Source organism: Bombina bombina, chromosome 6, assembly GCF_027579735.1.
Source record: "Bombina bombina isolate aBomBom1 chromosome 6, aBomBom1.pri, whole genome shotgun sequence".
Lineage (NCBI taxonomy): Eukaryota > Metazoa > Chordata > Amphibia > Anura > Bombinatoridae > Bombina > Bombina bombina.
In genome coordinates, this window is record NC_069504.1 from 1031007688 (window position 1) to 1031033596 (window position 25909).

The window sequence follows — 25909 nt, forward strand, 5'->3', positions numbered from 1 at the left end:
AGACTGTGAAGGTTTAATAGTTGTTTTATTTGTACTTATAGAAACATTATTAGCATGAAACAATTTCTCATAACAAGTGTCACATACTTGAGCTGAAGAAGGAAGATCAGCCAATTTACAACATACACACTTAGCTTTGGTAGATTTGTTTTCAGGCAACTTGGTTCCTACAGTAACATCAGAGGCAGGATCAGTTTGAGACATCTTAAATGTAACAAAAAAAATAAAAAAAAATAACTTTTAAACAAAATTTCCTCAAAATGGCAGTTTCAAGAATGGGAAAAAATGCTTATGAAAAAATACTTATATACAAAGCAAAGATCATAGCCCTCTGTAACAAATGAAAGCAGAGAGGAAAAGAGGGAGAGACTAATATAACAACATTTTTGGCACCAAAATTGACGCTAACAAAGATGACGCAAACGCAGAGAAGAAAAAACTTTTGGTGCCAAGGTTAACGGGAAATGACACAATTTGCGTCATAACAGGCGCGACTTCACGACCAAAAAATTTGCGTCAATAAAGATGCAAGAAATGACGTGACTCGCATCACAACAAATGCAACAAAGGACATAAAGAGAACAAAAACTTTTTCCATCATTGTTAATTATACATCAGGTTAATATACTCAGTATAGAAAAAGAATAAATATAAACTTATTATTTTTATTCATTGTATTGCAATGTATCTTTTTCATAAAAAAACAAAAAAGATTTTTGCTTTTTCTTAACTCTCTTTAAGAGAGTTAAGAAAAAGCAAAAATCTCTTTTTTATGTTTTTTTATGAAAAAGATACATTGCAATACAATGAATAAAGATAAGTTTATATTTATTCTTTTTCTATACTGAGTATATTAACCTGATGTATAATTAACAATGATGGAAAAAGTTTTTGTTCTCTTTATGTCCTTTGTTGAAAAAAGTATGATAATGCAACAAGAGATGTTAATGATGGCCACTAGATGGCATTAAGTAACACAAAAGTAAAATGTATTTTGTATTAAGTGAACACAGGTGAAAATAGGTGTGGTGGGTGGTGCTACAGCCTTTATAAGGTTTGTTTTTAGAGTTGAATGTTAGACATGAATAAGGACATGGGTCCGAAACGTTGTCTGTTTTAAAGTGGCTAAATAAAAACATGATGTTTTAATACAATTGGTGGTGCAGCTATACTATTATTTTTGGACTGTTTTCTTGGGACCTTGGTGCAGGTCCAATAGTTGGCACACCTGCAAACAAGTTTTGCTACACCCTTGGTGCTTGGGCAATTTCTGACTTTACAACAAATGCAACCTTCGCGCCAAAAATATTCGCGCCATGACGCAATAAATAGAAGCATTTTGCGCCATCGCGAGCCTAATTTGCCCGCAAAAATTTGAAAAAACAAAACCGAAGTTACAACTAACTGGAACCACAGGTAAGAAAAAATGTACTAAATTCCTCTCAAAACATTATTTTCTATGCTGAAACTGTAAGACTGTAAAAGGGAAATAAACAGACCTGACTCATGGCAAATATATACAATATATATTTAAGACTTTAAAATATAAAGTGCCAAACATAGCTGAGAGTGTCTTAAAAAAAAAAGATATACACTTACCTGAAGACACCCATCCACATATAGTAGACAGCCAAACCAGTACTAAAACATATCAGCAGAGGTAATGGTAGAAGAGTATAATGTTGTTCTGTAAAGGGAGGTGGCAGATGAATCCCCACGGCTGAATTTACAGAGAGCCTTAGAACAGATTTCCCATAGGTGAAAACATGGCATCATCAGGCAAATACTCCCTTCATTTTGCCCCCTCCTGGTAGGAATGTATATCCCATACGTCACTATGCTTATATACATATATATTTATGTGTTAATATGTGTATATACACATATTAACATATATATATATATATATATATATATATATATATATATATATATATATATATATATACACACACACACATTCATTTAAATTTGTTGCGTGACTAACCCCCTTTGCTGCACTAGGTTCTCATGCCATGTCTGACGTTGGTGCCGATGGAAGCACGCTCTTGTGAGTGCAATGCTTTCATGCAATGCGAACGTAAGGTTGCGTTCGAATTGAACCTACACAGCACATTAGTGGAGAGCAAATATGGACCTTTCGAAAAAGCTATATTTTGCGCTCCACTTGTAATCTGGCCCTTTGTTGTGGTTACACAAAATAAACATCCAAACTTTTTATTAGCTGAAATTCTTAATTTGGATCTTTGCAAATGCTTAAAAAAATGCACAGCCTTACACTCTGCAGCCCAAAATGACTAAAATTGCATTTTTTTTTTTTTTTACAGCGCAAATAATGTAATAAAGCTTTTTCCGCCACTTAAGTGCCACATTAAACTATAAGCTAAAATGTGAAAGAATGAATAATAAAAAAAAAGATTACGTATCAAATACTGACTCAGTAAAGCTATGCACACTTTTTCACCTATTACAAGACACTTGGCTTGGGGAAAAAAAGGGTGTTACAGATTGTCCCTTAAATTTTTAATATAGGTTTTTAATGTATTGGCTGTTTAGTGCCAACTTTTAAATTTGGTTTTATCTGCCTGCTTATTCTTTAGTCAGGTGTTTTTCTAATAGCAAATAGAAACAAAGGCCTTTTTTATTGCTTAAGATACCCAGCAGCCTTTGTACCCAAAGCATCAACGAAAACGTCAGCGGATTGTATCCAGGGAGCTAAATGTGCAAGACCTGGGGTCAGAGCAGCTGAATACACTAACCTCAGAAAACACAGACAATGAATTGCAAATGACACTCAAAACAAAACGAGAAGGGAAGAAAAAAAAAACATTCACACAGAACACTACAAAAGAACTCTACAGATCCTGAATTGGCTTTCTGTACACACTGATCTTGTGTCTGTGTGTGGTAAGAAACGAAAGATTAAAAAAAATATATGATTTCTGTACTAGGTACCACATGTTTGGTATCACTTTTGTAAATAATATAATAGACAAATATAAAATGATAGACATATAAAAATGGACCAGATTTTTTTTAAATCCAATACAACAAACCATTGTGAGTAAATTATAGAACCCTAACTTAGCCAGTAGGTATATCAGTGCATCTATCAATAAGAGCCTTAAAGGGTTATAATAGGAAGTTAACCATCACTGCTTTAATGAATTGGAACATTTAACATTTTTTTACTAACACATAGCAGCCGAAGATCAGTATATTAGAAGCATAAAGGGCCATAGATAAATTTATGTTTACAAAAAAAATATTAGATTTCTTTAAAATGTCCAGTGGCAGAGTCCCTGATTTAGGTACCTACTCTATCTGCTGTTCTCCCCTTCAGAGGGCACTTTTGAGTTGTGGCTATTTTGTATTTCACCAGAATTTCCCAAAGCACACATTTTTAGTTTTGCTTTTTTTCTGGGGTCACAAAACAATGGCACTATTTCTTAGTTTTGCTTTCCCCTGTGGCCCATGGGACGCCAGTTGGCTATATCTGCATTACAGCATGCAATTTTAAGACTATCAAGCCTGCACTTCTATGTGTTTAACCCCCACAATGGGCTTAAACACAGTAGAAGTAGCACTCGAGAGCAGTACACTGCTGGTTACAAGTGGAAACAGCCACTAAACCAACCCAAAACACTAGTTACACAGCTGATCTTGCATGGGTTTAACACAAAGTAGTGCAGGGTTGATAGCCTTAAAATGAAATGCTCCACAGAATTACAGCATGTAATTTTTCAAATATTATGGCCCTTTAACCCCTTAATGACCACAGCACTTTTCCATTTTTTGTCCGTTTGGGACCAAGGCTATTTTTACATTTCTGCGGTGTTTGTGTTTAGCTGTAATTTTCCTCTTACTCGTTTACTGTACCCACACATATTATATACCGTTTTTCTCGCCATTAAATGGACTTTCTAAAGATACCATTATTTTCATCATATCTTATAATTTACTATAAAAAAAATTATAAAATATGAGGAAAAAATGGAAAAAAACACACTTTTTCTAACTTTGACCCCCAAAATCTGTTACACATCTACAACTACCAACAAACACCCATGCTAAATAGTTTCTACATTTTGTCCTGAGTTTAGAAATACCCAATGTTTACATGTTCTTTGCTTTTTTTGTAAGTTATAGGGCCATAAATACAAGTAGCACTTTTCTATTTCCAAACCATTATTTTTCAAAATTAGCGCTAGTTACATTGGGACACTGATATCTTTCAGGAATCTCTGAATATCCATTGACATGTAATATTTTTTTTTAGTAGACATCCCAAAGTATTGATCTAGGCCCATTTTGATATATTTCATGCCACTATTTCACCGCCAAATGCGATTAAATACAAAAAATTGTTCACTTTTTCACTAATTTTTTCACAATCTTTTGGTTTCTCACTGAAATTATTTACAAACAGCTTGTGCAATTATGGCTTAAATTATTGTAAATTATTCTCTGGGATCCCCTTTGTTCAGAAATAGCAGACATATATGGCTTTGGCATTGCTTTTTGGTAATTAGAAGGCTGCTAAATGCCACTGCGCACTACACATGTATTATGCCCAGCAGTGAAGGGGTTAATTAGAGAGCATGTAGGGAGCTTTTAGGGGTAATTTTAGCTTTAGTGTAGTAGACAACCCAAAGTATTGATCTAGGCCAATTTTGGTATATTTCATGCCACCATTTCACCGCCAAATGCGATCAAATAAAAAAAACGTTAAATTTTTCACAATTTTAGGTTTCTCACTGAAATCATTTACAAACAGCTTGTGCAATTATGGCACAAATGGTTGTAAATGCTTCTCTGGGATCCCCTTTATTCAGAAATAGCAGACATATATGGCTTTGGCGTTGCTTTGTGGTAATAAGAAGGCCGCCAAATGCCGCTGCGCATCACACTTGTATTATGGCTAGCAGTGATGGGGTTAATTATGTAGCTTGTAGGGAGCTTGCAGGGTTAATTTTAGCTTTAGTGTAGAGCTCAGCCTCCCACCTAAAACATCAGACCCCCTGATCCCTCCCAAACAGCTCTCTTCCCTCCCCCACCCCACAATTATCCCCGCCATCTTAAGTACTGGCAGAAACTCTGCCAGTACTAAAATAAAAGCTATATTTGGGCTTTTTTTTTTTTTTTGGCATATTTACATATGCTGCTGTGTAGGATCCCCCCTTAGCCCCTAACCTCACTGATCCCCCACCAAGCAGCTTTCTAACCCTCCCCCTCTGCCTTAATGGGCGCCATCTTGGGTACTGGCAGCTGTCTGCTAGTACCCAGTTTAGTAAAAAAAAGTATGATTTTTGGTTTTTTTTTTGCCCTTTTCTGTAGTGTAGCTTCCCCCCCCCCCCCCCCAAGACCAACCCCCCACCCCTTCAGGAACCCTTAGATTATTATTATTATTTTTTTTTTTTTTTTTTTTTAACTTTTCTTAACCTTTTTTTTCTGCAGTGTAGCGGTTCCCTCCCGCTCCCACCCCGTGCACGCTTGCGCTCCCGTGCGCGCCCCCGTATGTCCCGTACCCGATCCCGCCCCCCTCCACTTGGCACATCGATGGCCGCCCACCCGCCTCCCAGACTTGCTCCCACCCACCAACGATACCGGCCACCGATGTCCGGTGCAGAGAGGGCCACAGAGTGGCTCTCTCTGCATCGGATGGCCAAGGGGGGTTATTGCAGGATGCCTCGATATCGAGGCATCACTGCAATAACCGGAAAGCAGCTGGAAGCGAGCAGGATCGCTTCCAGCTGCTTTCCAGACCAAGGACGTACGCCACACGTCCTCGGTCATTAACTGTATTTTTTTTGAGGACGTGTGGCGTACGTCCTTGGTCATTAAGGGGTTAAAATCCCTTAAAATGTTCAATTGTGTATAAAAAAATGTTGCAATATACTTCTATTTCTTTTGCTTGCTTTTCATGAAATTTACTGATTGGATCTGAGCGATTGCTTGATCAGTACAGGAGCTGTGCCTAATAGGCTCCAGCAGAACAAAGTTAACAATATAAGACAAATATACCAAGAGTTATTTTTTTTTTTTAAAAAAGTATGTCTGGTTCATAAAACAATAAAACATCTGCTAACAAAATATATATATTTTTCTGTTTACAAATATTTTGCAATGCAGAGATGAAAATGACAAACTACGCTTCACAGCAGCAATACACTACTGGGATCTAGCTGAACACATCGGATGAGCCAATGAAAAATCATGAAGAAATAAGTACATTTTATAATAGAAAAATAAAAAAAAATGAAAACCCATTTTTTTCTTTCAGGATTTAGAAAAAGCATGCAATTTTAAACAGCTTTCCAATTAACTTCTATGATCTAATTTGCTTTATCCTATTGAAATCCTTTGTTGAAAAGCTCATCTAAATAGTCTCAGTAGCTGCTGAATGATGGCTGCACATAGATGCCTGATGTGATTGGCTCACCTATATGCATTGCTATTTCTTCAACAATAGATATTTAAAGAATAAAGCAAATTAAACAATAGAAGTAAATCGGAAGGTTTTAAAAATTGCCTTCTCTATCTGAATCATGAAATAATTTTTTGGGGGTTTCATGTCCCTTTAAAAACATAAATTATGCTTACCTAATAATTTCATTTGTGGGAGGAGAGTCCACGGCTTCATTCATTACTTGTGGGAATTAAGAACCTGGCCACCAGGAGGAGCTAAAGACACCCCAGCCAAAGGCTTAAATACCTCCCCCACTCCCCTCCTCCCCCAGTCATTCTGCCAATGAAACAAACAGTAGGAGAAATATCAGGGTATAAATGGTGCTAGAAGATTATTAATAAATGTAGGTCCGCCCACCGGAAAAAACGGGCAGGTGCAGTGGACTCTTCCCACAGATGGAAATTAAATTATACATTAAGCATCATTTATGTTTTCCATCTTAGTGGGAGGAGAGTCCACTGCTCCATTCATTACTTGTGGTAACAAATACCCAAGCTCTAGAGGACACTGAATTAAAAAACGGGAGGGTAAAAGGAGGCGGACCCTATACAGAGGGCACCACAGCCTGCAGAACCTGTCTCCCAAAAGCTGCTTCCGCCGGAGCAAAAACGTCAAATTTATAAAATTTTGCAAAAGTATGTAAGGAAGACCACGTGGCCGCCTTACAAATCTGCTCCATAGAAGCCTCATTCTTAAAGGCCCAAGAAGAGGTCACAGCTCGAGTCGAGTGCACCATAATGCTCTGAGGAGGCTTGTGTCCCGCTGTCTCATATGCCAGACGGATCATACTCCTCAACCAAAAAGATAGAGAAGTGGCAGAGGCCCTTTGTCCCCTGCACTTCCCTGAATACACAACAAAGTCTGTCTGAACTCCTTCGTGGCCTGAAGATAAAACTTCAACGCCCGAACCACTTTCAGTTTATGAAGTAACCTCTCCTTCGAAGAAGGGTTAAGACACAAAGAAGGAACTACTATTTCCTGATTGATGTTACGACTCAACACCACCTTGGGAAGGAATCCCAATCCAGTGCGAAGAACAGCCTTAACGGCATGAAAAACCAAGTAGGGAGGCTCACATTGCAAGGCCGCCAACTCAGAGACTCTGTGCGCCGATGCAATAGCCAGTAATAATAGGACTTTCCATGAAAGAACCTTAATGTCAAGTGCATGCATAGGCTCAAACTGAGCCCTCTGCAAGACCTTAAGAACCAAGTTTAAGCTCCAAGGAGGAGCTGGATTCCTGAAGACAGGCCTGATCCTAACCAGAGCCTGAACAAAAGACTGACTGTCAGGAAACTCCACAAGATTCTTAAGCAAAATGTACAGACAAAGCTGAGATCTGTCCCCTTAGGGAACTGGCGGCAAGACCCTTATCCAGACCATCCTGGAGAAAGGCCAAAATCCTGGATACCCTGACCTTATGCCAGGGATATCCTCGATCCTCACACCAGGACAAGTAGGTCCTCCACACTTTGTGGTAGATGCGTCGAGTGACCGGCTTCCTGGCCTGAACGAGAGTGTCAATCACTCTTTCCGAAAATCCTCTCTTGGCTGAGACCAGTCGTTCAATCTCCATGCAGTCAGCCACAGAGAATCTAGATTTTGATGTAGAAAAGGACCTTGAACCAGCAGATCCCTGCAACAAGGTAACTTCCACGGCAGAGATGACGACATAGCCACCAGATCCGCAAACCACATCCTCCGCGGCCACGATGGAGCAATCAAAAATAGCCGAAGCTTGCTCCTGATTGATGCGGGCCACTACCTGAGGTAGAAGAGGTAAAAGTGGAAATATTTAGATTAGGTTGAAGCCCCAGGGTATCACCAAGGCATACATCAGTTCCACCTGGGGATCCCTGGATCGCGACCTGCATCTGGGTAGCTTGCAATTGAGTCTGGAAGCTATGAGATCTATCTCCGGCGTCCCCCATCTGTTGCAGGTTTCTGTGAACATCTCGGGATGGAGGTACCATTCCCCTGGGCGAGGCATTGCATTAATGGACGCAGAAACCACAGACTGTAATTGATCAGCGAAGTCTGTAGGCCAAAGGACAAAGCATGTGAACAGTTGCGTAGGCGGTTCGACTAAAAACTCCTCACAATATACACAGTTAATGCGTTTGGATAAAGAGGGAGCTATCCTCTAACATATCAGAGTCCTCCATAGCTTGTGACTTTATTACGGGCTAGATAAAAAAAAAATGTCACCTTTATATCCCAATGGCCGGGGCACTCACCACCTCCTATGACCCGGACTACAAGAAACAACTTTCGTCTCCTACGAACGCAGGTCGAGAAAGAGGAAGTTGCAGAGGCAACACCCGGTCACATAGAGTGCCATGCAGGACAGCCCCTGCACTCGAGAGCAGGATGCGCCAAAAAAGTCTGCCTCAATCTCTTGCAAATGAACTGTTTTGCACACTGACCGAGCCTCATCTCAAACAAATGCAGTGGAAAAACACAATAAACAATATTATGCATAATATTATCCCCCCTGTTCAACACCCCCCTTCCAAAGGGTATTACCATAGATTCTATAAAGATAAAAGGAGCCACACTGTGACCCTGACTTCTTGTGTTTTCAAATATATATTATAAATGAACAGGAACACAGCCCTTCAAGTGTGACAGGGTAGTAGCATCGCTCCTGACATGGACTTGAGAGAAGAAAAGCAGGCAGCGAAACTTGTCAACGCTGATTGATAATGGAGGTGTTAAACTGAGTTGGGATGGTTTCGCATGAAAGACTCTCCCTGCATCTCCAGACTCTAACTTTCACCCATGCTCTCACTGAGAGGCTGACAGGACTACTTAAAACTTTTTGAAGAGTACTACCCTCCATAAGATACTACTCCGAATCTTCCGACACTTCTCTGCCAACCTCCTGTGACGAAAGGCAAAGAATAACTGGGGATGAGGGGAGTGGGGGAGGTATTTAAGCCTTTGGCTGGGGTGTATTTGCCTCCTCCTGGTGGCCAGGTTCTTAATTCCTACAAGTAATGAATGAAGCAGTGGATTCTCCTCCCATTAAGATGGAAATTGCATGCCCTGTCTGAACCATGAACGTTTAATTTTGACTTCACATTTGTATATGCATATATCAAAGTGACTTAAATGCCCTTGCAATTATCTGTATTGTAGGTGCATGTGTTCTAGTACATATGAACTAAATCTAAGAATTAAAGGGGTATTACTGCATTTCACATTTCTAACTCTGGCTGAAGTAAAAATTGCGTTTCTTGAAACTTTTTTATCCTTATTAAAAACATGTTATAAGCTTTGTAAACAAAGTTAAGAAATAAGAGAAAAGCTTACCCATAGCTTGTTTACCCATAGCACACTGGTATGTGTTTCTTGGGGACTGGTTATGATGTGGATAGGGTATAAGCCCAGCGCAAACCCCAAGCAATGTGAAAGGCTCAATTTCCAAATGTGTGGTTTGCCTAGAACATAATTATTATTTTTTTTAAAAAGCATTGGAAATAAAAAAAACAATGCAAACATTTCTATTCCATGACGTGTAAAATTCTGCAGACAAACTTACTTGGCTATAGAATGCTCATAAAGAGAAATGGTACAGTCATTTTCTTCATTGACGTCCAAGTATTCTACTAAACTTTCATGGAGAAAATCTTCAAAGGTCCTGCAAGTAAGCAGCAGAGGATTACAGCTTTGTACATTGTGTTGAATGCACAACTTTACCTTTCCAGACGCCAACATCTGCTGAGGCAATTTCCCAAACCTTTAAATCCCCCCACATTACTTTAAAGAATAGACTTATACAGCAGTACTATCACTTCTGCTAATGAGCAAATTCTATGATTCCCAGAATAAAGTGAACTATTTATACCAGGTGACAATTCCTCTTCTCTGGCTTTAATTGCTACAACATTTATATGGGTACGACATTTTATGTTGCTTTATAGATACACCTGGTAATCCAATCAACTGTTTTGTAGGTAACATAATAGTTTCTAATTTATGTATCCAAAACACATTTTATTTATGACCTAATAGCTGTACCTATTCAGGAAATTATATAAGATAAGAAGTGCAGTAATTGTGTCAAATTTAAAGAGACAAAATGTAAAAACAAAATAAAATACGCTGCAGCTGCTGATGATCGGCTGATCAACTACAGAATATGATGGCACATTAATGATAATTTGACACAGACTGAAAATCCCTGTTTCATTTTGTTTTTTATTCTGCGGGTTTTATATTGCACTATCAATTTTTTATCCTAATAAATCCTTCAGCAGAGTAATTACATCTCTAATTTGCCTTAGAAGTCAAATATAAAAGTACTGAAGAGAGAAAAGGATGTGGGTGTTACAATAAGCTATAAAAAATAAAATAAAATGTGTTATTAAACCAAAACTGGTATTAAATATAGCTTGTCAATTTCTTCTGTTTCATCGATTCTTACAGTTTGAATTTTATTTAAAAATTAAATTACAATATCATTCATTATAGAAATTGTCTGCATTTTAATTTCATAATTTATTTTCTTAAAAAACATAATTTATGCTTACCTGATAAATTTATTTCTCTTGTAGTGTAGTCAGTCCACGGGTCATCCATTACTTATGGAATACCAATACCAAAGCTAAAGTACACGGATGAAGGGAGGGACAAGGCAGGAACATTAAACAGAAGGAACCACTGCCTGTAGTACCTTTCTCCCAAAAACAGCCTCCGAAGATGCAAAAGTGTCAAATTTGTAAAATTTTGAAAAGGTGTGAAGCGAAGACCAAGTCGCAGCCTTGCAAATCTGTTCAACAGAGGCCTCATTTTTAAAGGCCCAGGTGGAAGCCACAGCTCTAGTAGAATGAGCTGTAATCCTTTCAGGAGGCTGCTGTCCAGCAGTCTCATAGGCTAAATGTATTATGCTACGAAGCCAAAAAGAGAGAGAGGTAGCCGAAGCCTTTTGACCTCTTCTCTGTCCAGAGTAAACGACAAACAGGGAAGAAGTTTGACGAAAATCTTTAGTTGCCTGCAAATAGAACTTCAGGGCACGGACTACGTCCAGATTATGCAAAAGTCGTTCCTTCTTTGAAGAAGGGTTAGGACACAGTGATGGAACAACAATCTCTTGATTGATATTCCTGTTAGTAACTACCTTAGGTAAGAACCCAGGTTTAGTACGCAGAACTACCTTGTCTGAATGAAAAATCAGATAAGGAGAATCACAATGTAAGGCAGATAACTCAGAGACTCTTCGAGCCGAGGAAATAGCCATCAAAAACAGAACCTTCCAGGATAACAGCTTGATATCAATGGAATGAAGGGGTTCAAATGGAATGCCTTGAAGAACGTTAAGAACTAAGTTTAAGCTCCACGGCGGAGCAACAGTCTTAAACACAGGCTTAATCCTAGTTAAAGCCTGACAAAAAGCCTGAACGTCTGGAACTTCAGCCAGACGTTTGTGTAGAAGAATAGACAGAGCAGAAATCTGTCCCTTTAACGAACTAGCAGATAAGCCCTTTTCTAAACCCTCTTGTAGAAAGGACAATATCCTAGGAATCCTAACCTTACTCCATGAGTAACTCTTGGATTCGCACCAATATAAATATTTACGCCATATCTTATGGTAAATTTTTCTGGTAACAGGCTTCCTAGCCTGTATTAAGGTATCAATAACCGACTCCGAGAAGCCACGCTTTGATAGAATCAAGCGTTCAATCTCCATGCAGTCAGCCTCAGAGAAATTAGATTTGGATGGTTGAAAGGACCCTGAATTAGAAGGTCCTGTCTCAGAGGCAGAGACCACGGTGGACAGGACGACATGTCCACTAGGTCTGCATACCAGGTCCTGCGTGGCCACGCAGGCGCTATCAGAATCACCAAAGCTCTCTCCTGTTTGATCTTGGCAATCAAACGAGGAAGCATCGGGAATGGTGGAAACACATAAGCCATGTTGAAGACCCAAGGGGCTGTCAGAGCATCTATCAGCACCGCTCCCGGGTCCCTGGACCTGGATCCGTAACAAGGAAGCTTGGCGTTCTGGCGAGACGCCATGAGATCCAGATCTGGTTTGCCCCAACGATGAATCAGTTGAGCAAAGACCTCCGGATGAAGTTCCCACTCCCCCGGATGAAAAGTCTGGCGACTTAGAAAATCCGCCTCCCAGTTCTCCACGCCTGGGATGTAAATCGCTGACAGGTGGCAAGAGTGAGACTCTGCCCAGCGAATTATCTTTGAGACTTCCAACATCGCTAGGGAACTTCTGGTTCCCCCTTGATGGTTGATGTAAGCCACAGTCGTGATGTTGTCCGACTGAAATCTGATGAACCTCAGAGTTGCTAACTGAGGCCAAGCTAGGAGAGCATTGAATATTGCTCTTAATTCCAGAATATTTATTGGGAGGAGTTTCTCCTCCTGAGTCCATAATCCCTGAGCTTTCAGGGAGTTCCAGACTGCGCCCCAGCCTAGAAGGCTGGCGTCTGTTGTTACAATCGTCCAATCTGGCCTGCGAAAGGTCATCCCCTTGGACAGATGTGGCTGAGAAAGCCACCATAGAAGAGAATCTCTGGTCTCTTGATCCAGATTTAGTAGGGGGGACAAATCTGAGTAATCCCCGTTCCACTGACTTAGCATGCACAATTGCAGCGGTCTGAGATGCAGGCGCGCAAATGGTACTATGTCCATTGCCGCTACCATTAAGCCGATTACTTCCATGCACTGAGCTACTGACGGGTGTGGAATGGAATGAAGGACACGGCAAGCATTTAGAATTTTTGATAACCTGGCCTCTGTCAGGTAAATTTTCATCTCTACCGAATCTATAAGAGTCCCTAGAAAGGGAATCCTTGTAAGTGGTAATAGAGAACTCTTTTCCACGTTCACCTTCCACCCATGCGACCTCAGAAATGCCAGAACTATCTCTGTATGAGACTTGGCAGTTTGAAAACTTGACGCTTGTATCAGAATGTCGTCTAGGTACGGAGTCACCGCTATGCCTCGCGGTCTTAGTACCGCCAGAAGTGAGCCCAGAACTTTTGTAAAGATTCTTGGAGCCGTAGCTAATCCGAAGGGAAGAGCTACAAACTGGTAATGCCTGTCTAGGAAAGCAAATCTTAGGTACCGATAATGATCCTTGTGAATCGGTATGTGACGGTAGGCATCCTTTAAGTCCACTGTGGTCATGTACTGACCCTCTTGGATCATGGGAAGGATGGTTCGAATAGTTTCCATTTTGAATGATGGAATTCTTAGAAATTTGTTTAGGATTTTTAAGTCCAAGATTGGTCTGAAGGTTCCCTCTTTCTTGGGAACCACAAATAGATTTGAATAGAATCCTTGCCCGTGTTCCGTCCGCGGAACTGGGTGGATCACCCCCATTAGTAAGAGGTCTTGTACACAGCGTAGAAACGCCTCTTTCTTTATTTGGTATGCTGATAACCTTGAAAGATGAAATCTCCCTCGTGGAGGAGAAGTTGTGAAGTCCAGGAGATATCCCTGAGATATGATCTCCAACGCCCAGGGATCCTGGACATCTCTTGCCCAAGCCTGGGCGAAGAGAGAAAGTCTGCCCCCCACTCCGTTTCCGGATAGGGGGCCCTCTCTTCATGCTGTCTTGGGGGCAGCAGCAGGTTTCTTGGCCTGCTTGCCCTTGTTCCAGGACTGGTTAACTTTCCAGCCCTGCCTGTAACGAGCAACAGCTCCTTCCTGTTTTGGAGCGGAGGAAGTTGATGCTGCTCCTGCCTTGAAGTTACGAAAGGCACGAAAAACATAATTTATGTAAGAACTTACCTGATAAATTCATTTCTTTCATATTAGCAAGAGTCCATGAGCTAGTGACGTATGGGATATACATTCCTACCAGGAGGGGCAAAGTTTCCCAAACCTCAAAATGCCTATAAATACACCCCTCACCACACCCACAATTCAGTTTAACGAATAGCCAAGAAGTGGGGTGATAAAAAAGTGCGAAAGCATATAAAATAAGGAATTGGAATAATTGTGCTTTATACAAAAATCATAACCACCACAAAAAAAGGGCGGGCCTCATGGACTCTTGCTAATATGAAAGAAATGAATTTATCAGGTAAGTTCTTACATAAATTATGTTTTCTTTCATGTAATTAGCAAGAGTCCATGAGCTAGTGACGTATGGGATAATGATTACCCAAGATGTGGATCTTTCCACACAAGAGTCACTAGAGAGGGAGGGATAAAATAAAGACAGCCAATTCCTGCTGAAAATAATCCACACCCAAAATAAAGTTTAATGAAAAACATAAGCAGAAGATTCAAACTGAAACCGCTGCCTGAAGTACTTTTCTACCAAAAACTGCTTCAGAAGAAGAAAATACATCAAAATGGTAGAATTTAGTAAAAGTATGCAAAGAGGACCAAGTTGCTGCTTTGCAAATCTGATCAACCGAAGCTTCATTCCTAAACGCCCAGGAAGTAGAAACTGACCTAGTAGAATGAGCTGTAATCCTCTGAGGCGGAGTTTTACCCGACTCAACATAGGCAAGATGAATTAAAGATTTCAACCAAGATGCCAAAGAAATGGCAGAAGCTTTCTGGCCTTTTCTAGCACCGGAAAAAATAACAAATAGACTAGAAGTCTTTCGGAAAGACTTAGTAGCTTCAACATAATATTTCAAAGCTCTAACAACATCCAAAGAATGCAACGATTTCTCCTTAGAATTCTTAGGATTAGGACATAATGAAGGAACCACAATTTCTCTACTAATGTTGTTGGAATTCACAACTTAAGGTAAAAATTCAAAAGAAGTTCGCAACACCGCCTTATCCTGATGAAAAATCAGAAAAGGAGACTCACAAGAAAGAGCAGATAATTCAGAAACTCTTCTGGCAGAAGAGATGGCCAAAAGGAACAAAACTTTCCAAGAAAGTAATTTAATGTCCAATGAATGCATAGGTTCAAACGGAGGAGCTTGAAGAGCTCTCAGAACCAAATTCAAACTCCAAGGAGGAGAAATTGACTTAATGACAGGTTTTATACGAACCAAAGCTTGTACAAAACAATGAATATCAGGAAGAATAGCAATCTTTCTGTGAAAAAGAACAGAAAGAGCAGAGATTTGACCTTTCAAGGAACTTGCGGACAAACCCTTATCTAAACCATCCTGAAGAAACTGTAAAATTCTCGGTATTCTAAAAGAATGCCAAGAAAAATGATGAGAAAGACACCAAGAAATATAAGTCTTCTCTCTAGATACAGATTTACGAGCCTGTAACATAGTATTAATCACAGAGTCAGAGAAACCTCTTTGACCAAGAATCAAGCGTTCAATCTCCATACCTTTAAATTTAAGGATTTCAGATCCTGATGGAAAAAAGGACCTTGAGACAGAAGGTCTGGTCTTAACGGAAGAGTCCACGGTTGGCAAGAGGCCATCCGGACAAGATCCGCATACCAAAACCTGTGAGGCCATGCCGGAGCTACCAGCAGAACAAACGAGCATTCCTTCAGAATCTTGGAGATTACTCTTGGAAGAAGAACTAGAGGCGGAAAGATATAAGCAGGATGATACTTCCAAGGAAGTGATAATGCATCCACTGCCTCCGCCTGAGGATCCCGGGATCTGGACAGATACCTGGGAAGTTTCTTGTTTAGATGAGACGCCATCAGATCTATTTCTGGAAGTTCCCACATTTGAACAATCTGAAGAAATACCTCTGGGTGAAGAGACCATTCGCCCGGATGCAATGTTTGGCGACTGAGATAATCCGCTTCCCAATTGTCTATACCTGGGATATGAACCGCAGAGATTAGACAGGAGCTGGATTCCGCCCAAACCAAAATTCGAGATACTTCTTTCATAGCCAGAGGGACTGTGAGTCCCTCCTTGATGATTGATGTATGCCACAGTTGTGACATTGTCTGTCTGAAAACAAATGAACGATTCTCTCTTCAGAAGAGGCCAAAACTGAAGAGCTCTGAAAATTGCACGGAGTTCCAAAATATTGATCGGTAATCTCACCTCCTGAGATTCCCAAACTCCTTGTGCCGTCAGAGATCCCCACACAGCTCCCCAACCTGTGAGACTTGCATCTGTTGAAATTACAGTCCAGGTCGGAAGCACAAAAGAAGCCCCCTGAATTAAACAATGGTGATCTGTCCACCACGTTAGAGAGTGTCGAACAATCGGTTTTAAAGATATTAATTGAGATATCTTTGTGTAATCCTTGCACCATTGATTCAGCATACAGAGCTGAAGAGGTCGCATGTGAAAACGAGCAAAGGGGATCGCGTCCGATGCAGCAGTCATAAGACCTAGAATTTCCATGCATAAGGCTACCGAAGGGAATAATTGTGACTGAAGGTTTCGACAAGCTGAAATCAATTTTAGACGTCTCTTGTCTGTTAAAGACAGAGTCATGGACACTGAATCTATCTGGAAACCCAGAAAAGTTACCCTTGTCTGAGGAATCAATGAACTTTTTGGTAAATTGATCCTCCAACCATGATCTTGAAGAAACAACACAAGTCGATTCGTATGAGATTCTGCTAAATGTAAAGACTGAGCAAGTACCAAGATATCGTCCAAATAAGGAAATACCACAATACCCTGTTCTCTGATTACAGACAGAAGGGCACCGAGAACCTTTGTAAAAATTCTTGGAGCTGTAGCTAGGCCAAACGGCAGAGCCACAAACTGGTAATGCTTGTCCAGAAAAGAGAATCTCAGGAACTGATAATGATCTGGATGAATCGGAATATGCAGATATGCATCCTGTAAATCTATTGTGGACATATAATGCCCTTGCTGAACAAAAGGCAAGATAGTCCTTACAGTTACCATCTTGAACGTTGGTATCCTTACATAACGATTCAATATTTTAAGATCCAGAACTGGTCTGAAGGAATTCTCCTTCTTTGGTACAATGAAGAGATTTGAATAAAACCCCATCCCCTGTTCCGGAACTGGAACTGGCATAATTACTCCAGCCAACTCTAGATCTGAAACACAATTCAGAAATGCTTGAGCTTTCACTGGATTTACTGGGACACGGGAAAGAAAAAATCTCTTTGCAGGAGGTCTCATCTTGAAACCAATTCTGTACCCTTCTGAAACAATGTTCTGAATCCAAAGATTGTGAACAGAATTGATCCAAATTTCTTTGAAAAAACGTAACCTGCCCCCTACCAGCTGAGCTGGAATGAGGGCCGCACCTTCATGTGGACTTAGAAGCAGGCTTTGCCTTTCTAGCAGGCTTGGATTTATTCCAGACCAGAGATGGTTTCCAAACTGAAAATGCTCCTGAGGATGAAGGATTAGGCTTTTGTTCTTTGTTGAAACGAAAGGAACGAAAACGATTATTAGCCCTGTTTTTACCCTTAGATTTTTTATCCTGTGGTAAAAAAGTTCCTTTCCCACCAGTAACAGTTGAGATAATAGAATCCAACTGAGAACCAAATAATTTGTTAACCTGGAAAGAAATGGAAAGTAGAGTTGATTTAGAAGCCATATCAGCATTCCAAGTCTTAAGCCATAAAGCTCTTCTAGCTAAAATAGCTAGAGACATAAACCTGACATCAACTCTGATAATATCAAAAATGGCATCACAGATAAAATTATTAGCATGCTGAAGAAGAAGAATAATATTATGAGAATCATGATCTGTTACTTGTTGCGCTAAAGTTTCCAACCAAAAAGTTGAAGCTGCAGCAACATCAGCCAATGATATAGCAGGTCTAAGAAGATTACCTGAACACAGATAAGCTTTTCTTAGAAAGGATTCAATTTTCCTATCTAAAGGATCCTTAAACGAAGTACCATCTGACGTAGGAATAGTAGTACGTTTAGCAAGGGTAGAAATAGCCCCATCAACTTTAGGGATTTTGTCCCAAAATTCTAATCTGTCAGACGGCACAGGATATAATTGCTTAAAACGTTTAGAAGGAGTAAATGAATTACCCAATTTATCCCATTCTTTGGAAATTACTGCAGAAATAGCATTAGGAATAGGAAAAACTTCTGGAATAACCACAGGAGATTTAAATACCTTATCTAAACGTTTAGAATTAGTATCAAGAGGACCAGAATCCTCTATTTCTAAAGCAATTAGTACTTCTTTAAGTAAAGAACGAATAAATTCCATTTTAAATAAATATGAAGATTTATCAGCATCAATCTCTGAGACAGAATCCTCTGAACCAGAAGAGTCATCAGAATCAGAATGATGATGTTCATTTAAAAATTCATCTGTAGGGAGAGAAGTTTTAAAAGTTTTTTTACGTTTACTAGAAGGAGAAATAACAGACATAGCCTTCTTTATGGATTCAGAAACAAAAACAGAATTTATGTTTACCTGATAAATTACTTTCTCCAACGGTGTGTCCGGTCCACGGCGTCATCCTTACTTGTGGGATATTCTCCTCCCCAACAGGAAATGGCAAAGAGCCCAGCAAAGCTGGTCACATGATCCCTCCCAGGCTCCGCCTTCCCCAGTCATTCGACCGACGTAAAGGAGGAATATTTGCATAGGAGAAATCATATGATACCGTGGTGACTGTAGTTAAAGAAAATAAATCATCAGACCTGATTAAAAAACCAGGGCGGGCCGTGGACCGGACACACCGTTGGAGAAAGTAATTTATCAGGTAAACAAATTCTGTTTTCTCCAACATAGGTGTGTCCGGTCCACGGCGTCATCCTTACTTGTGGGAACCAATACCAAAGCTTTAGGACACGGATGATGGGAGGGAGCAAGTCAGGTCACCTAGATGGAAGGCACCACGGTTTGCAAAACCTTTCTCCCAAAAATAGCCTCAGAAGAAGCAAAAGTATCAAATTTGTAAAATTTGGTAAAAGTGTGCAGTGAAGACCAAGTCGCTGCCTTACATATCTGATCAACAGAAGCCTCGTTCTTAAAGGCCCATGTGGAAGCCACGGCCCTAGTGGAATGAGCTGTGATTCTTTCAGGAGGCTGCCGTCCGGCAGTCTCATAAGCCAATCTGATGATGCTTTTAAGCCAAAAAGATAGAGAGGTAGAAGTTGCTTTTTGACCTCTCCTTTTACCAGAATAAACAACAAACAAGGAAGATGTTTGTCTGAAATCCTTTGTAGCATCTAAATAGAATTTTAGAGCACGAACTACATCCAAATTGTGCAACAAACGTTCCTTCTTTGAAACTGGATTCGGACACAAAGAAGGCACGACTATCTCCTGGTTAATGTTTTTGTTAGAAACAACTTTCGGAAGAAAACCAGGTTTAGTACGCAAAACCACCTTATCTGCATGGAACACCAGATAAGGAGGAGAACACTGCAGAGCAGATAACTCTGAAACTCTTCTAGCAGAAGAAATTGCAACCAAAAACAAAACTTTCCAAGATAATAACTTAATATCTACGGAATGTAAGGGTTCAAACGGAACCCCTTGAAGAACTGAAAGAACTAAATTGAGACTCCAGGGAGGAGTCAAAGGTCTGTAAACACCAAAAAACTCTAAGCCATCTCCGTGGAGATGTTGCCTGTACAACGGCAAAGAGAATGACTGGGGAAGGCGGAGCCTGGGAGGGATCATGTGACCAGCTTTGCTGGGCTCTTTGCCATTTCCTGTTGGGGAGGAGAATATCCCACAAGTAAGGATGACGCCGTGGACCGGACACACCTATGTTGGAGAAATCTCTTATGTTATCAGGAACATTCTGCACCTTAGATGTTGAAGGAACTGCAACAGGCAATGGTACTTTACTAAAGGAAATATTATCTGCATTAACAAGTTTGTCATGACAATTAATACAAACAACAGCCGGAGGAATAGCTACCAAAAGTTTACAGCAGATACACTTAGCTTTGGTAGATCCAGCACTAGACAGCGATTTTCCTGTAGTATCTTCTGACTCAGATGCAACGTGAGACATCTTGCAATATGTAAGAGAAAAAACAACATATAAAGCAAAATTGATCAAATTCCTTAAATGACAGTTTCAGGAATGGGAAAAAATGCCAAAGAACAAGCTTCTAGCAAGCAGAAGCAATGAAAAAAAAAATGAGACTGAAATAATGTGGAGACAAAAGCGACGCCCATATTTTTTAGCGCCAAATCAGACGCCCACATTATTTGGCGCCTAAATGCTTTTGGCGCCAAAAATGACGCCACATCCGGAACGCCGACATTTTTGGCGCAAAATCACGTCAAAAAATGACGCAACTTCCGGCGACACGTATGACGCCGGAAACGGAAAATAATTTTTTGCGCCAAAAAAGTCCGCACCAAGAATGACGCAATAAAATGAAGCATTTTCAGCCCCCGCGAGCCTAACAGCCCACAGGGAAAAAAGAGTCAAATTTTTGAAGGAAAGAAAAAAATGATTAATTCAAGTGCATTATCCCAAATATGAAACTGACTGTCTGAAAAATAAGGAATGTTGAACATTCTGAGTCAAGGCAAATAAATGTTTGAATACATATATTTAGAACTTTATAAACAAAGTGCCCAACCATAGCTTAGAGTGTCACAGAAAATAAGATTTACTTACCCCAGGACACTCATCTACATGTTTGTAGAAAGCCAAACCAGTACTGAAACGAGAATCAGCAGAGGTAATGGTATATATAAGAGTATATCGTCGATCTGAAAAGGGAGGTAAGAGATGAATCTCTACAACCGATAACAGAGAACCTATGAAATAGACCCCGTAGAAGGAGATCACTGCATTCAAATAGGCAATACTCTCCTCACATCCCTCTGACATTCACTGCACGCTGAGAGGAAAACCGGGCTCCAACTTGCTGCGGAGCGCATATCAACGTAGAATCTAGCACAAACTTACTTCACCACCTCCATCGGAGGCAAAGTTTGTAAAACTGAATTGTGGGTGTGGTGAGGGGTGTATTTATAGGCATTTTGAGGTTTGGGAAACTTTGCCCCTCCTGGTAGGAATGTATATCCCATACGTCACTAGCTCATGGACTCTTGCTAATTACATGAAAGAAATTAGACTGTTTGGCCTTTGATTTGTCCCTGTCCTGAGGTAGAGCATGGCCCTTACCTCCCGTAATGTCAGCTATAATTTCTTTCAAGCCGGGCCCGAATAAGGGCTGCCCTTTGAAAGGAATATTAAGCAATTTAGATTTAGAAGTCACGTCAGCTGACCAGGATTTAAGCCATAGCGCTCTGCGCGCTTGGATGGCGAATCCGGAGTTCTTAGCCGTAAGTTTGGTTAAATGTACGACGGCATCAGAAACAAATGCGTTAGCTAGCTTAAGTGCTTTAAGCTTGTTCATAATTTCATCCAATGGAGCTGTGCGAATGGCCTCTTCCAGAGACTCAAACCAGAATGCCGTCGCAGCAGTGACAGGCGCAATGCATGCAAGGGGCTGTAAGATAAAACCTTGTTGAACAAACATTTTCTTAAGGTAACCCTCTAATTTCTTATCCATTTGATCTGAAAAGGCACAACTATCCTCCACCGGGATAGTGGTACGCTTAGCTAAAGTAGAAACTGCTCCCTCCACCTTAGGGACCGTCTGCCATAAGTCTCGTGTGGTGGCGTCTATAGGAAACATTTTCCTAAATATGGGAGGAGGGCAAAAAGGCACACCAGGTCTATCCCACTCCTTGCTAATAATCTCTGTAAGCCTTTTAGGTATAGGAAACACGTCAGTACACACCGGTACCGCATAGTATCTATCCAACCTACATAATTTTTCTGGAATTGCAACCGTGTTACAATCATTCAGAGCCGCTAATACCTCCCCTAGCAATATGCAGAGGTTCTCAAGCTTAAATTTAAAATTAGAAATCTCTGAATCCAGTCTCCCTGGATCAGATCCGTCACCCACAGAATGAAGCTCTCCGTCTTCATGTTCTGCAAACTTTGACGCAGTACCTGACATGGCTCTCACCTCATCAGCGCGCTCTGTCCTTAACGCAGAGCTATCGCGCTTGCCTCTTAATTCTGGCAATTTAGATAATACTTCTGTCATAACAGTAGCCATGTCTTGCAAAGTGATTTGTAAGGGCCTCCCTGATGTACTTGGCGCCACAAAATCACGCACCTCCTGAGCGGGAGGCGAAGGTACTGACACGTGAGGAGAGTTAGTCGGCATAACTTCCCCCTCGTTGTCTGGTGATAATTTCTTTACATGTAAAGATTGACTTTTATTTAAAGTAGCATCAATGCAATTAGTACACAAATTTCTATTGGGCTCCACATTGGCCTTTAAACATAGTGAACAAAGAGATTCATCTGTGTCAGACATGTTTAAACAGACTAGCAATGAGACTAGCAAGCTTGGAAATACTTTTCTAAATAAATTTACAAGCAATATAAAAAACGCTACTGTGCCTTTAAGAAGCACAAAAAGCTGTCACAGTTGAAATAACAATGAACCAAAATAGTTATAGCAACCAATTTTTCACAGTAAATATATTAAGTTAGCAAAGGATTGCACCCACCAGCAAATGGATGATTAACCCCTTAATACCCAAAAACGGATAACAATTTAATAATTAACGTTTTTATCACAGTCAAAACACACTGTCACAGGTCTGCTGTGACTGATTACCTCCCTCAAAATGAATTTTGAAGACGCCTGAGCTCTCTAGAGACGATCTGGATCATGGAGGATGAAGTAGACAGATTGTGACTGAATTTTTACTGCGCAAAAAAGCGCTAAAATAGGCCCCTCCCACTCATATTACAACAGTGGGGAAGCTCAGATAACTGTTTCTATGCAGAAAACAAAGATGGCCATGTGGTAAAAATCATGCCCCAATAAGTTTTATCACCAAGTACCTCACAAAAAACGATTAACATGCCAGTAAACGTTTTAAACATACATTTGAAAAGCTATGAATTGTTATTAATAAGCCTGCTACCAGTCGCTTTTACTGCAGTTAAGGCTCATACATTATTTCAGTATTAACAGTATTTTCAGAGTCAATTCCATTCCTTAGAAAAATACATTCAGTGTACACACACTCATCAGCCTAATACCAGTCGCTATCACTGCATTTAAGGCTGAACTTACTTTACATTGGTATCAGCAGTATTTTCTCAGTCAATTCCATTCCTCAGAAAAATAATTTACTGCACATACCTCATTTGCAGGGGGGCCCTGCATGCTATTCCCCTTTTCTGAAGTTACCTCACTCCTCAGATGAGAACAGCCAGTGGATCTTAGTTACGTCTGCTAAGATCATAGAAAACGCAGGTAGATTCTTCTTCTAATGCTGCCTGAGAACAAACAGCACACTCCGGTGCCATTTAAAATAACACACTTTTGATTGTAGAAATAAACTAAGTTAAAAAACACCACAGACCTCTCACAGCGACCTATCTTTAGTTAGGCTGCAAGAGAATGACTGAATATGACATGTGAGGGGAGGAGCTATATAGCAGCTCTGCTTGGGTGATCCTCTTGCAGCTTCCTATTAGGAAGAGATATATTCCATAAGTAATGGATGACCCGTGGACTGACTACACTTAACAAGAGAAATAAGTCACTTGCAGCCCTATTCTTACACATACAAGTTCTGCATGTTGTTACAATATAGAAAAAATAAAAGATAAAACACGTTATTTACCTGTATCCCTGAGAGAGTTCTTCGATGTGCTTCTTTGTAACCATAGGTCGCTGATTTTTTACGATGATATAAGGCCTGTATTGATTATAAGAATGTTAAAGGATCATTTAATATTGTAGAATTGCTTAATAAGACAATGTAATAAAACTTAGTTTGAATTTCAAATGAGCAGTAGATTTATTTTTTGTCAAAATTCAGTTTGCATTCATACGGCTTCCTTCTGTATCATGTAACACCCATCAGCCAATCATATACATATACGTATGTACTGTGAACTCATGCAAATGTTCAATGGGTGCTAGTGCCTTAGAGTTTGCACATACAAATTTGCACCATTTGCTAAAGGAAGTAAATAATTGTTGTTATTATCATCGTCAGGTATTTGTAGAGCGCCAACAGATTCTGCAGCGCTATAAACATGGGCGGTATACAAGATAACATTTATAGGGATCAAATGGGTAGAGGGCCCTGCTGAGAGTTGCACTCTTGTAGTTGGCTCTTATGAAGGTGATCTGCAAACACCTGGGCTCATAGGCTTACATACTAAGGGGTTTAAGGGGATAGCAATTGAGTTAGGAAAGGTTAGCGTATGTTGTATGCATCCCTGAATAGTAGAGTCTTTAGGGAGCGCTTGAAGCTTTCAAACCTAGGGGAGAGTCTTGTGGAGCGAGGCTGAGAGTTTCACAAGATGGGAGTCAGTCTGGAGAAGTCTTGTAAACGGGAATGTGAGGAGGTAACAAGAGAGGAGAAGAGTAGGAGAGCAAGAGTGGAGTGAAGGAGACGGGAAGGAGAGTATCTGGAGACAATGTCTGAGATATAGAGGGGAGCAGTGCAGTTGAGGACTTTGTATGTCAGAGTGAGAATTTTGTGTTTAATCCTGGAGGCTAGAGGAAGCCAGTGAAGGGATTGGCAGAGAGGTGCGGCAGACGAAGAGCGACGTGTAAGGAAGATGAGCCTGGCAGAAGTATTCATTATGAATTGTAAAGGAGCTAGGCGGCATCTAGGGAGACCAGAGGGGATGGAGTTGCAGTAGTCAAGGCAGGAAAGGATGAGACAGTGGATTAAAATCTTAGTTATGTCTTGTGTAAGGAAATGTCTAATTTTAGAGATGTTTTTAAGGTGGAAGCGGCAGGCTTTAGCCAAAGACTGAATGTGATGAGTGAAAGAAAGATCCGAGTCAAGTGTGACCCCAAGACATTGGGCATGTGGGGTTGGGGTAATGATGGAGTAATAAACAATTATAGAGAAATGGAGGGGGGGGGGGTGGAGATTTTGGAAGAAGAGGGGAAATAAGGAGCTTAGTTTTGGAGAGATTTAGCTTAAGGTAGTGAGAGGACATCCAAGATGAGATATGAGAAAGACAGTTAATGACACGGGTTAGGTCTGGTGTAGAGATGTAGATTTGGGTGTCAGCACACAAATGAGATCGAAACCTGTGGGACTTTATTAAGGAACCTAATGATGACGTGTAGATTGAGAAGAGGACAGGCCCTTGCGGTACCCAAACAGAATGTGGTAGCGGGGTAGAGGATGCCCCAGAGAAGGCTACACTAAAGGTACGGTTAGACAGATAGGAAGAGAACCACAAGATAGCTGTGTCGCAAATGCCGATTGGAGGGTTCGGAGCAAAAGAGGAAAAAAACATAATTTATTCTTATCTGATAAATTTATTTATTTATTGACACGGTGAGTCCACGGATCATCTTAATTACTGTTGGGAATATCACTCCTGACCAGCAGCAGGAGGCAAAGAGCACCACAGCAAAAGCTGTTAAATACTACTCCCCCTACCCACAATCCCCAGTCATTCGACCAAAGGGAAAGGAAGTAATCTAAGGTGCAGAGGTGCCTAAAGTTTATAGAAAAGCAAACTGTCTGAAAAACAGGGCGGGCCGTGGACTCACAGTGTCAAGAAAT

At 40.5% G+C, this 25909-nt stretch overlaps 1 protein-coding gene across 1 annotated transcript in view; it reads right to left on the reverse strand.

The window, feature by feature from the left end:
• The window catches only part of POLR3B (RNA polymerase III subunit B), a 791018-nt gene that overhangs the window by 214863 nt on the left and 550246 nt on the right, over positions 1-25909 (reverse strand). The window contains exons 15-17 of the mRNA XM_053719663.1: positions 23993-24067; positions 10014-10112; positions 9785-9912 (exon numbers count right to left, since the gene is read on the reverse strand). Of these exons, the coding sequence (XP_053575638.1) occupies positions 9785-9912; positions 10014-10112; positions 23993-24067 (302 nt within the window). The remainder of the gene's footprint in view (positions 1-9784; positions 9913-10013; positions 10113-23992; positions 24068-25909) is intronic.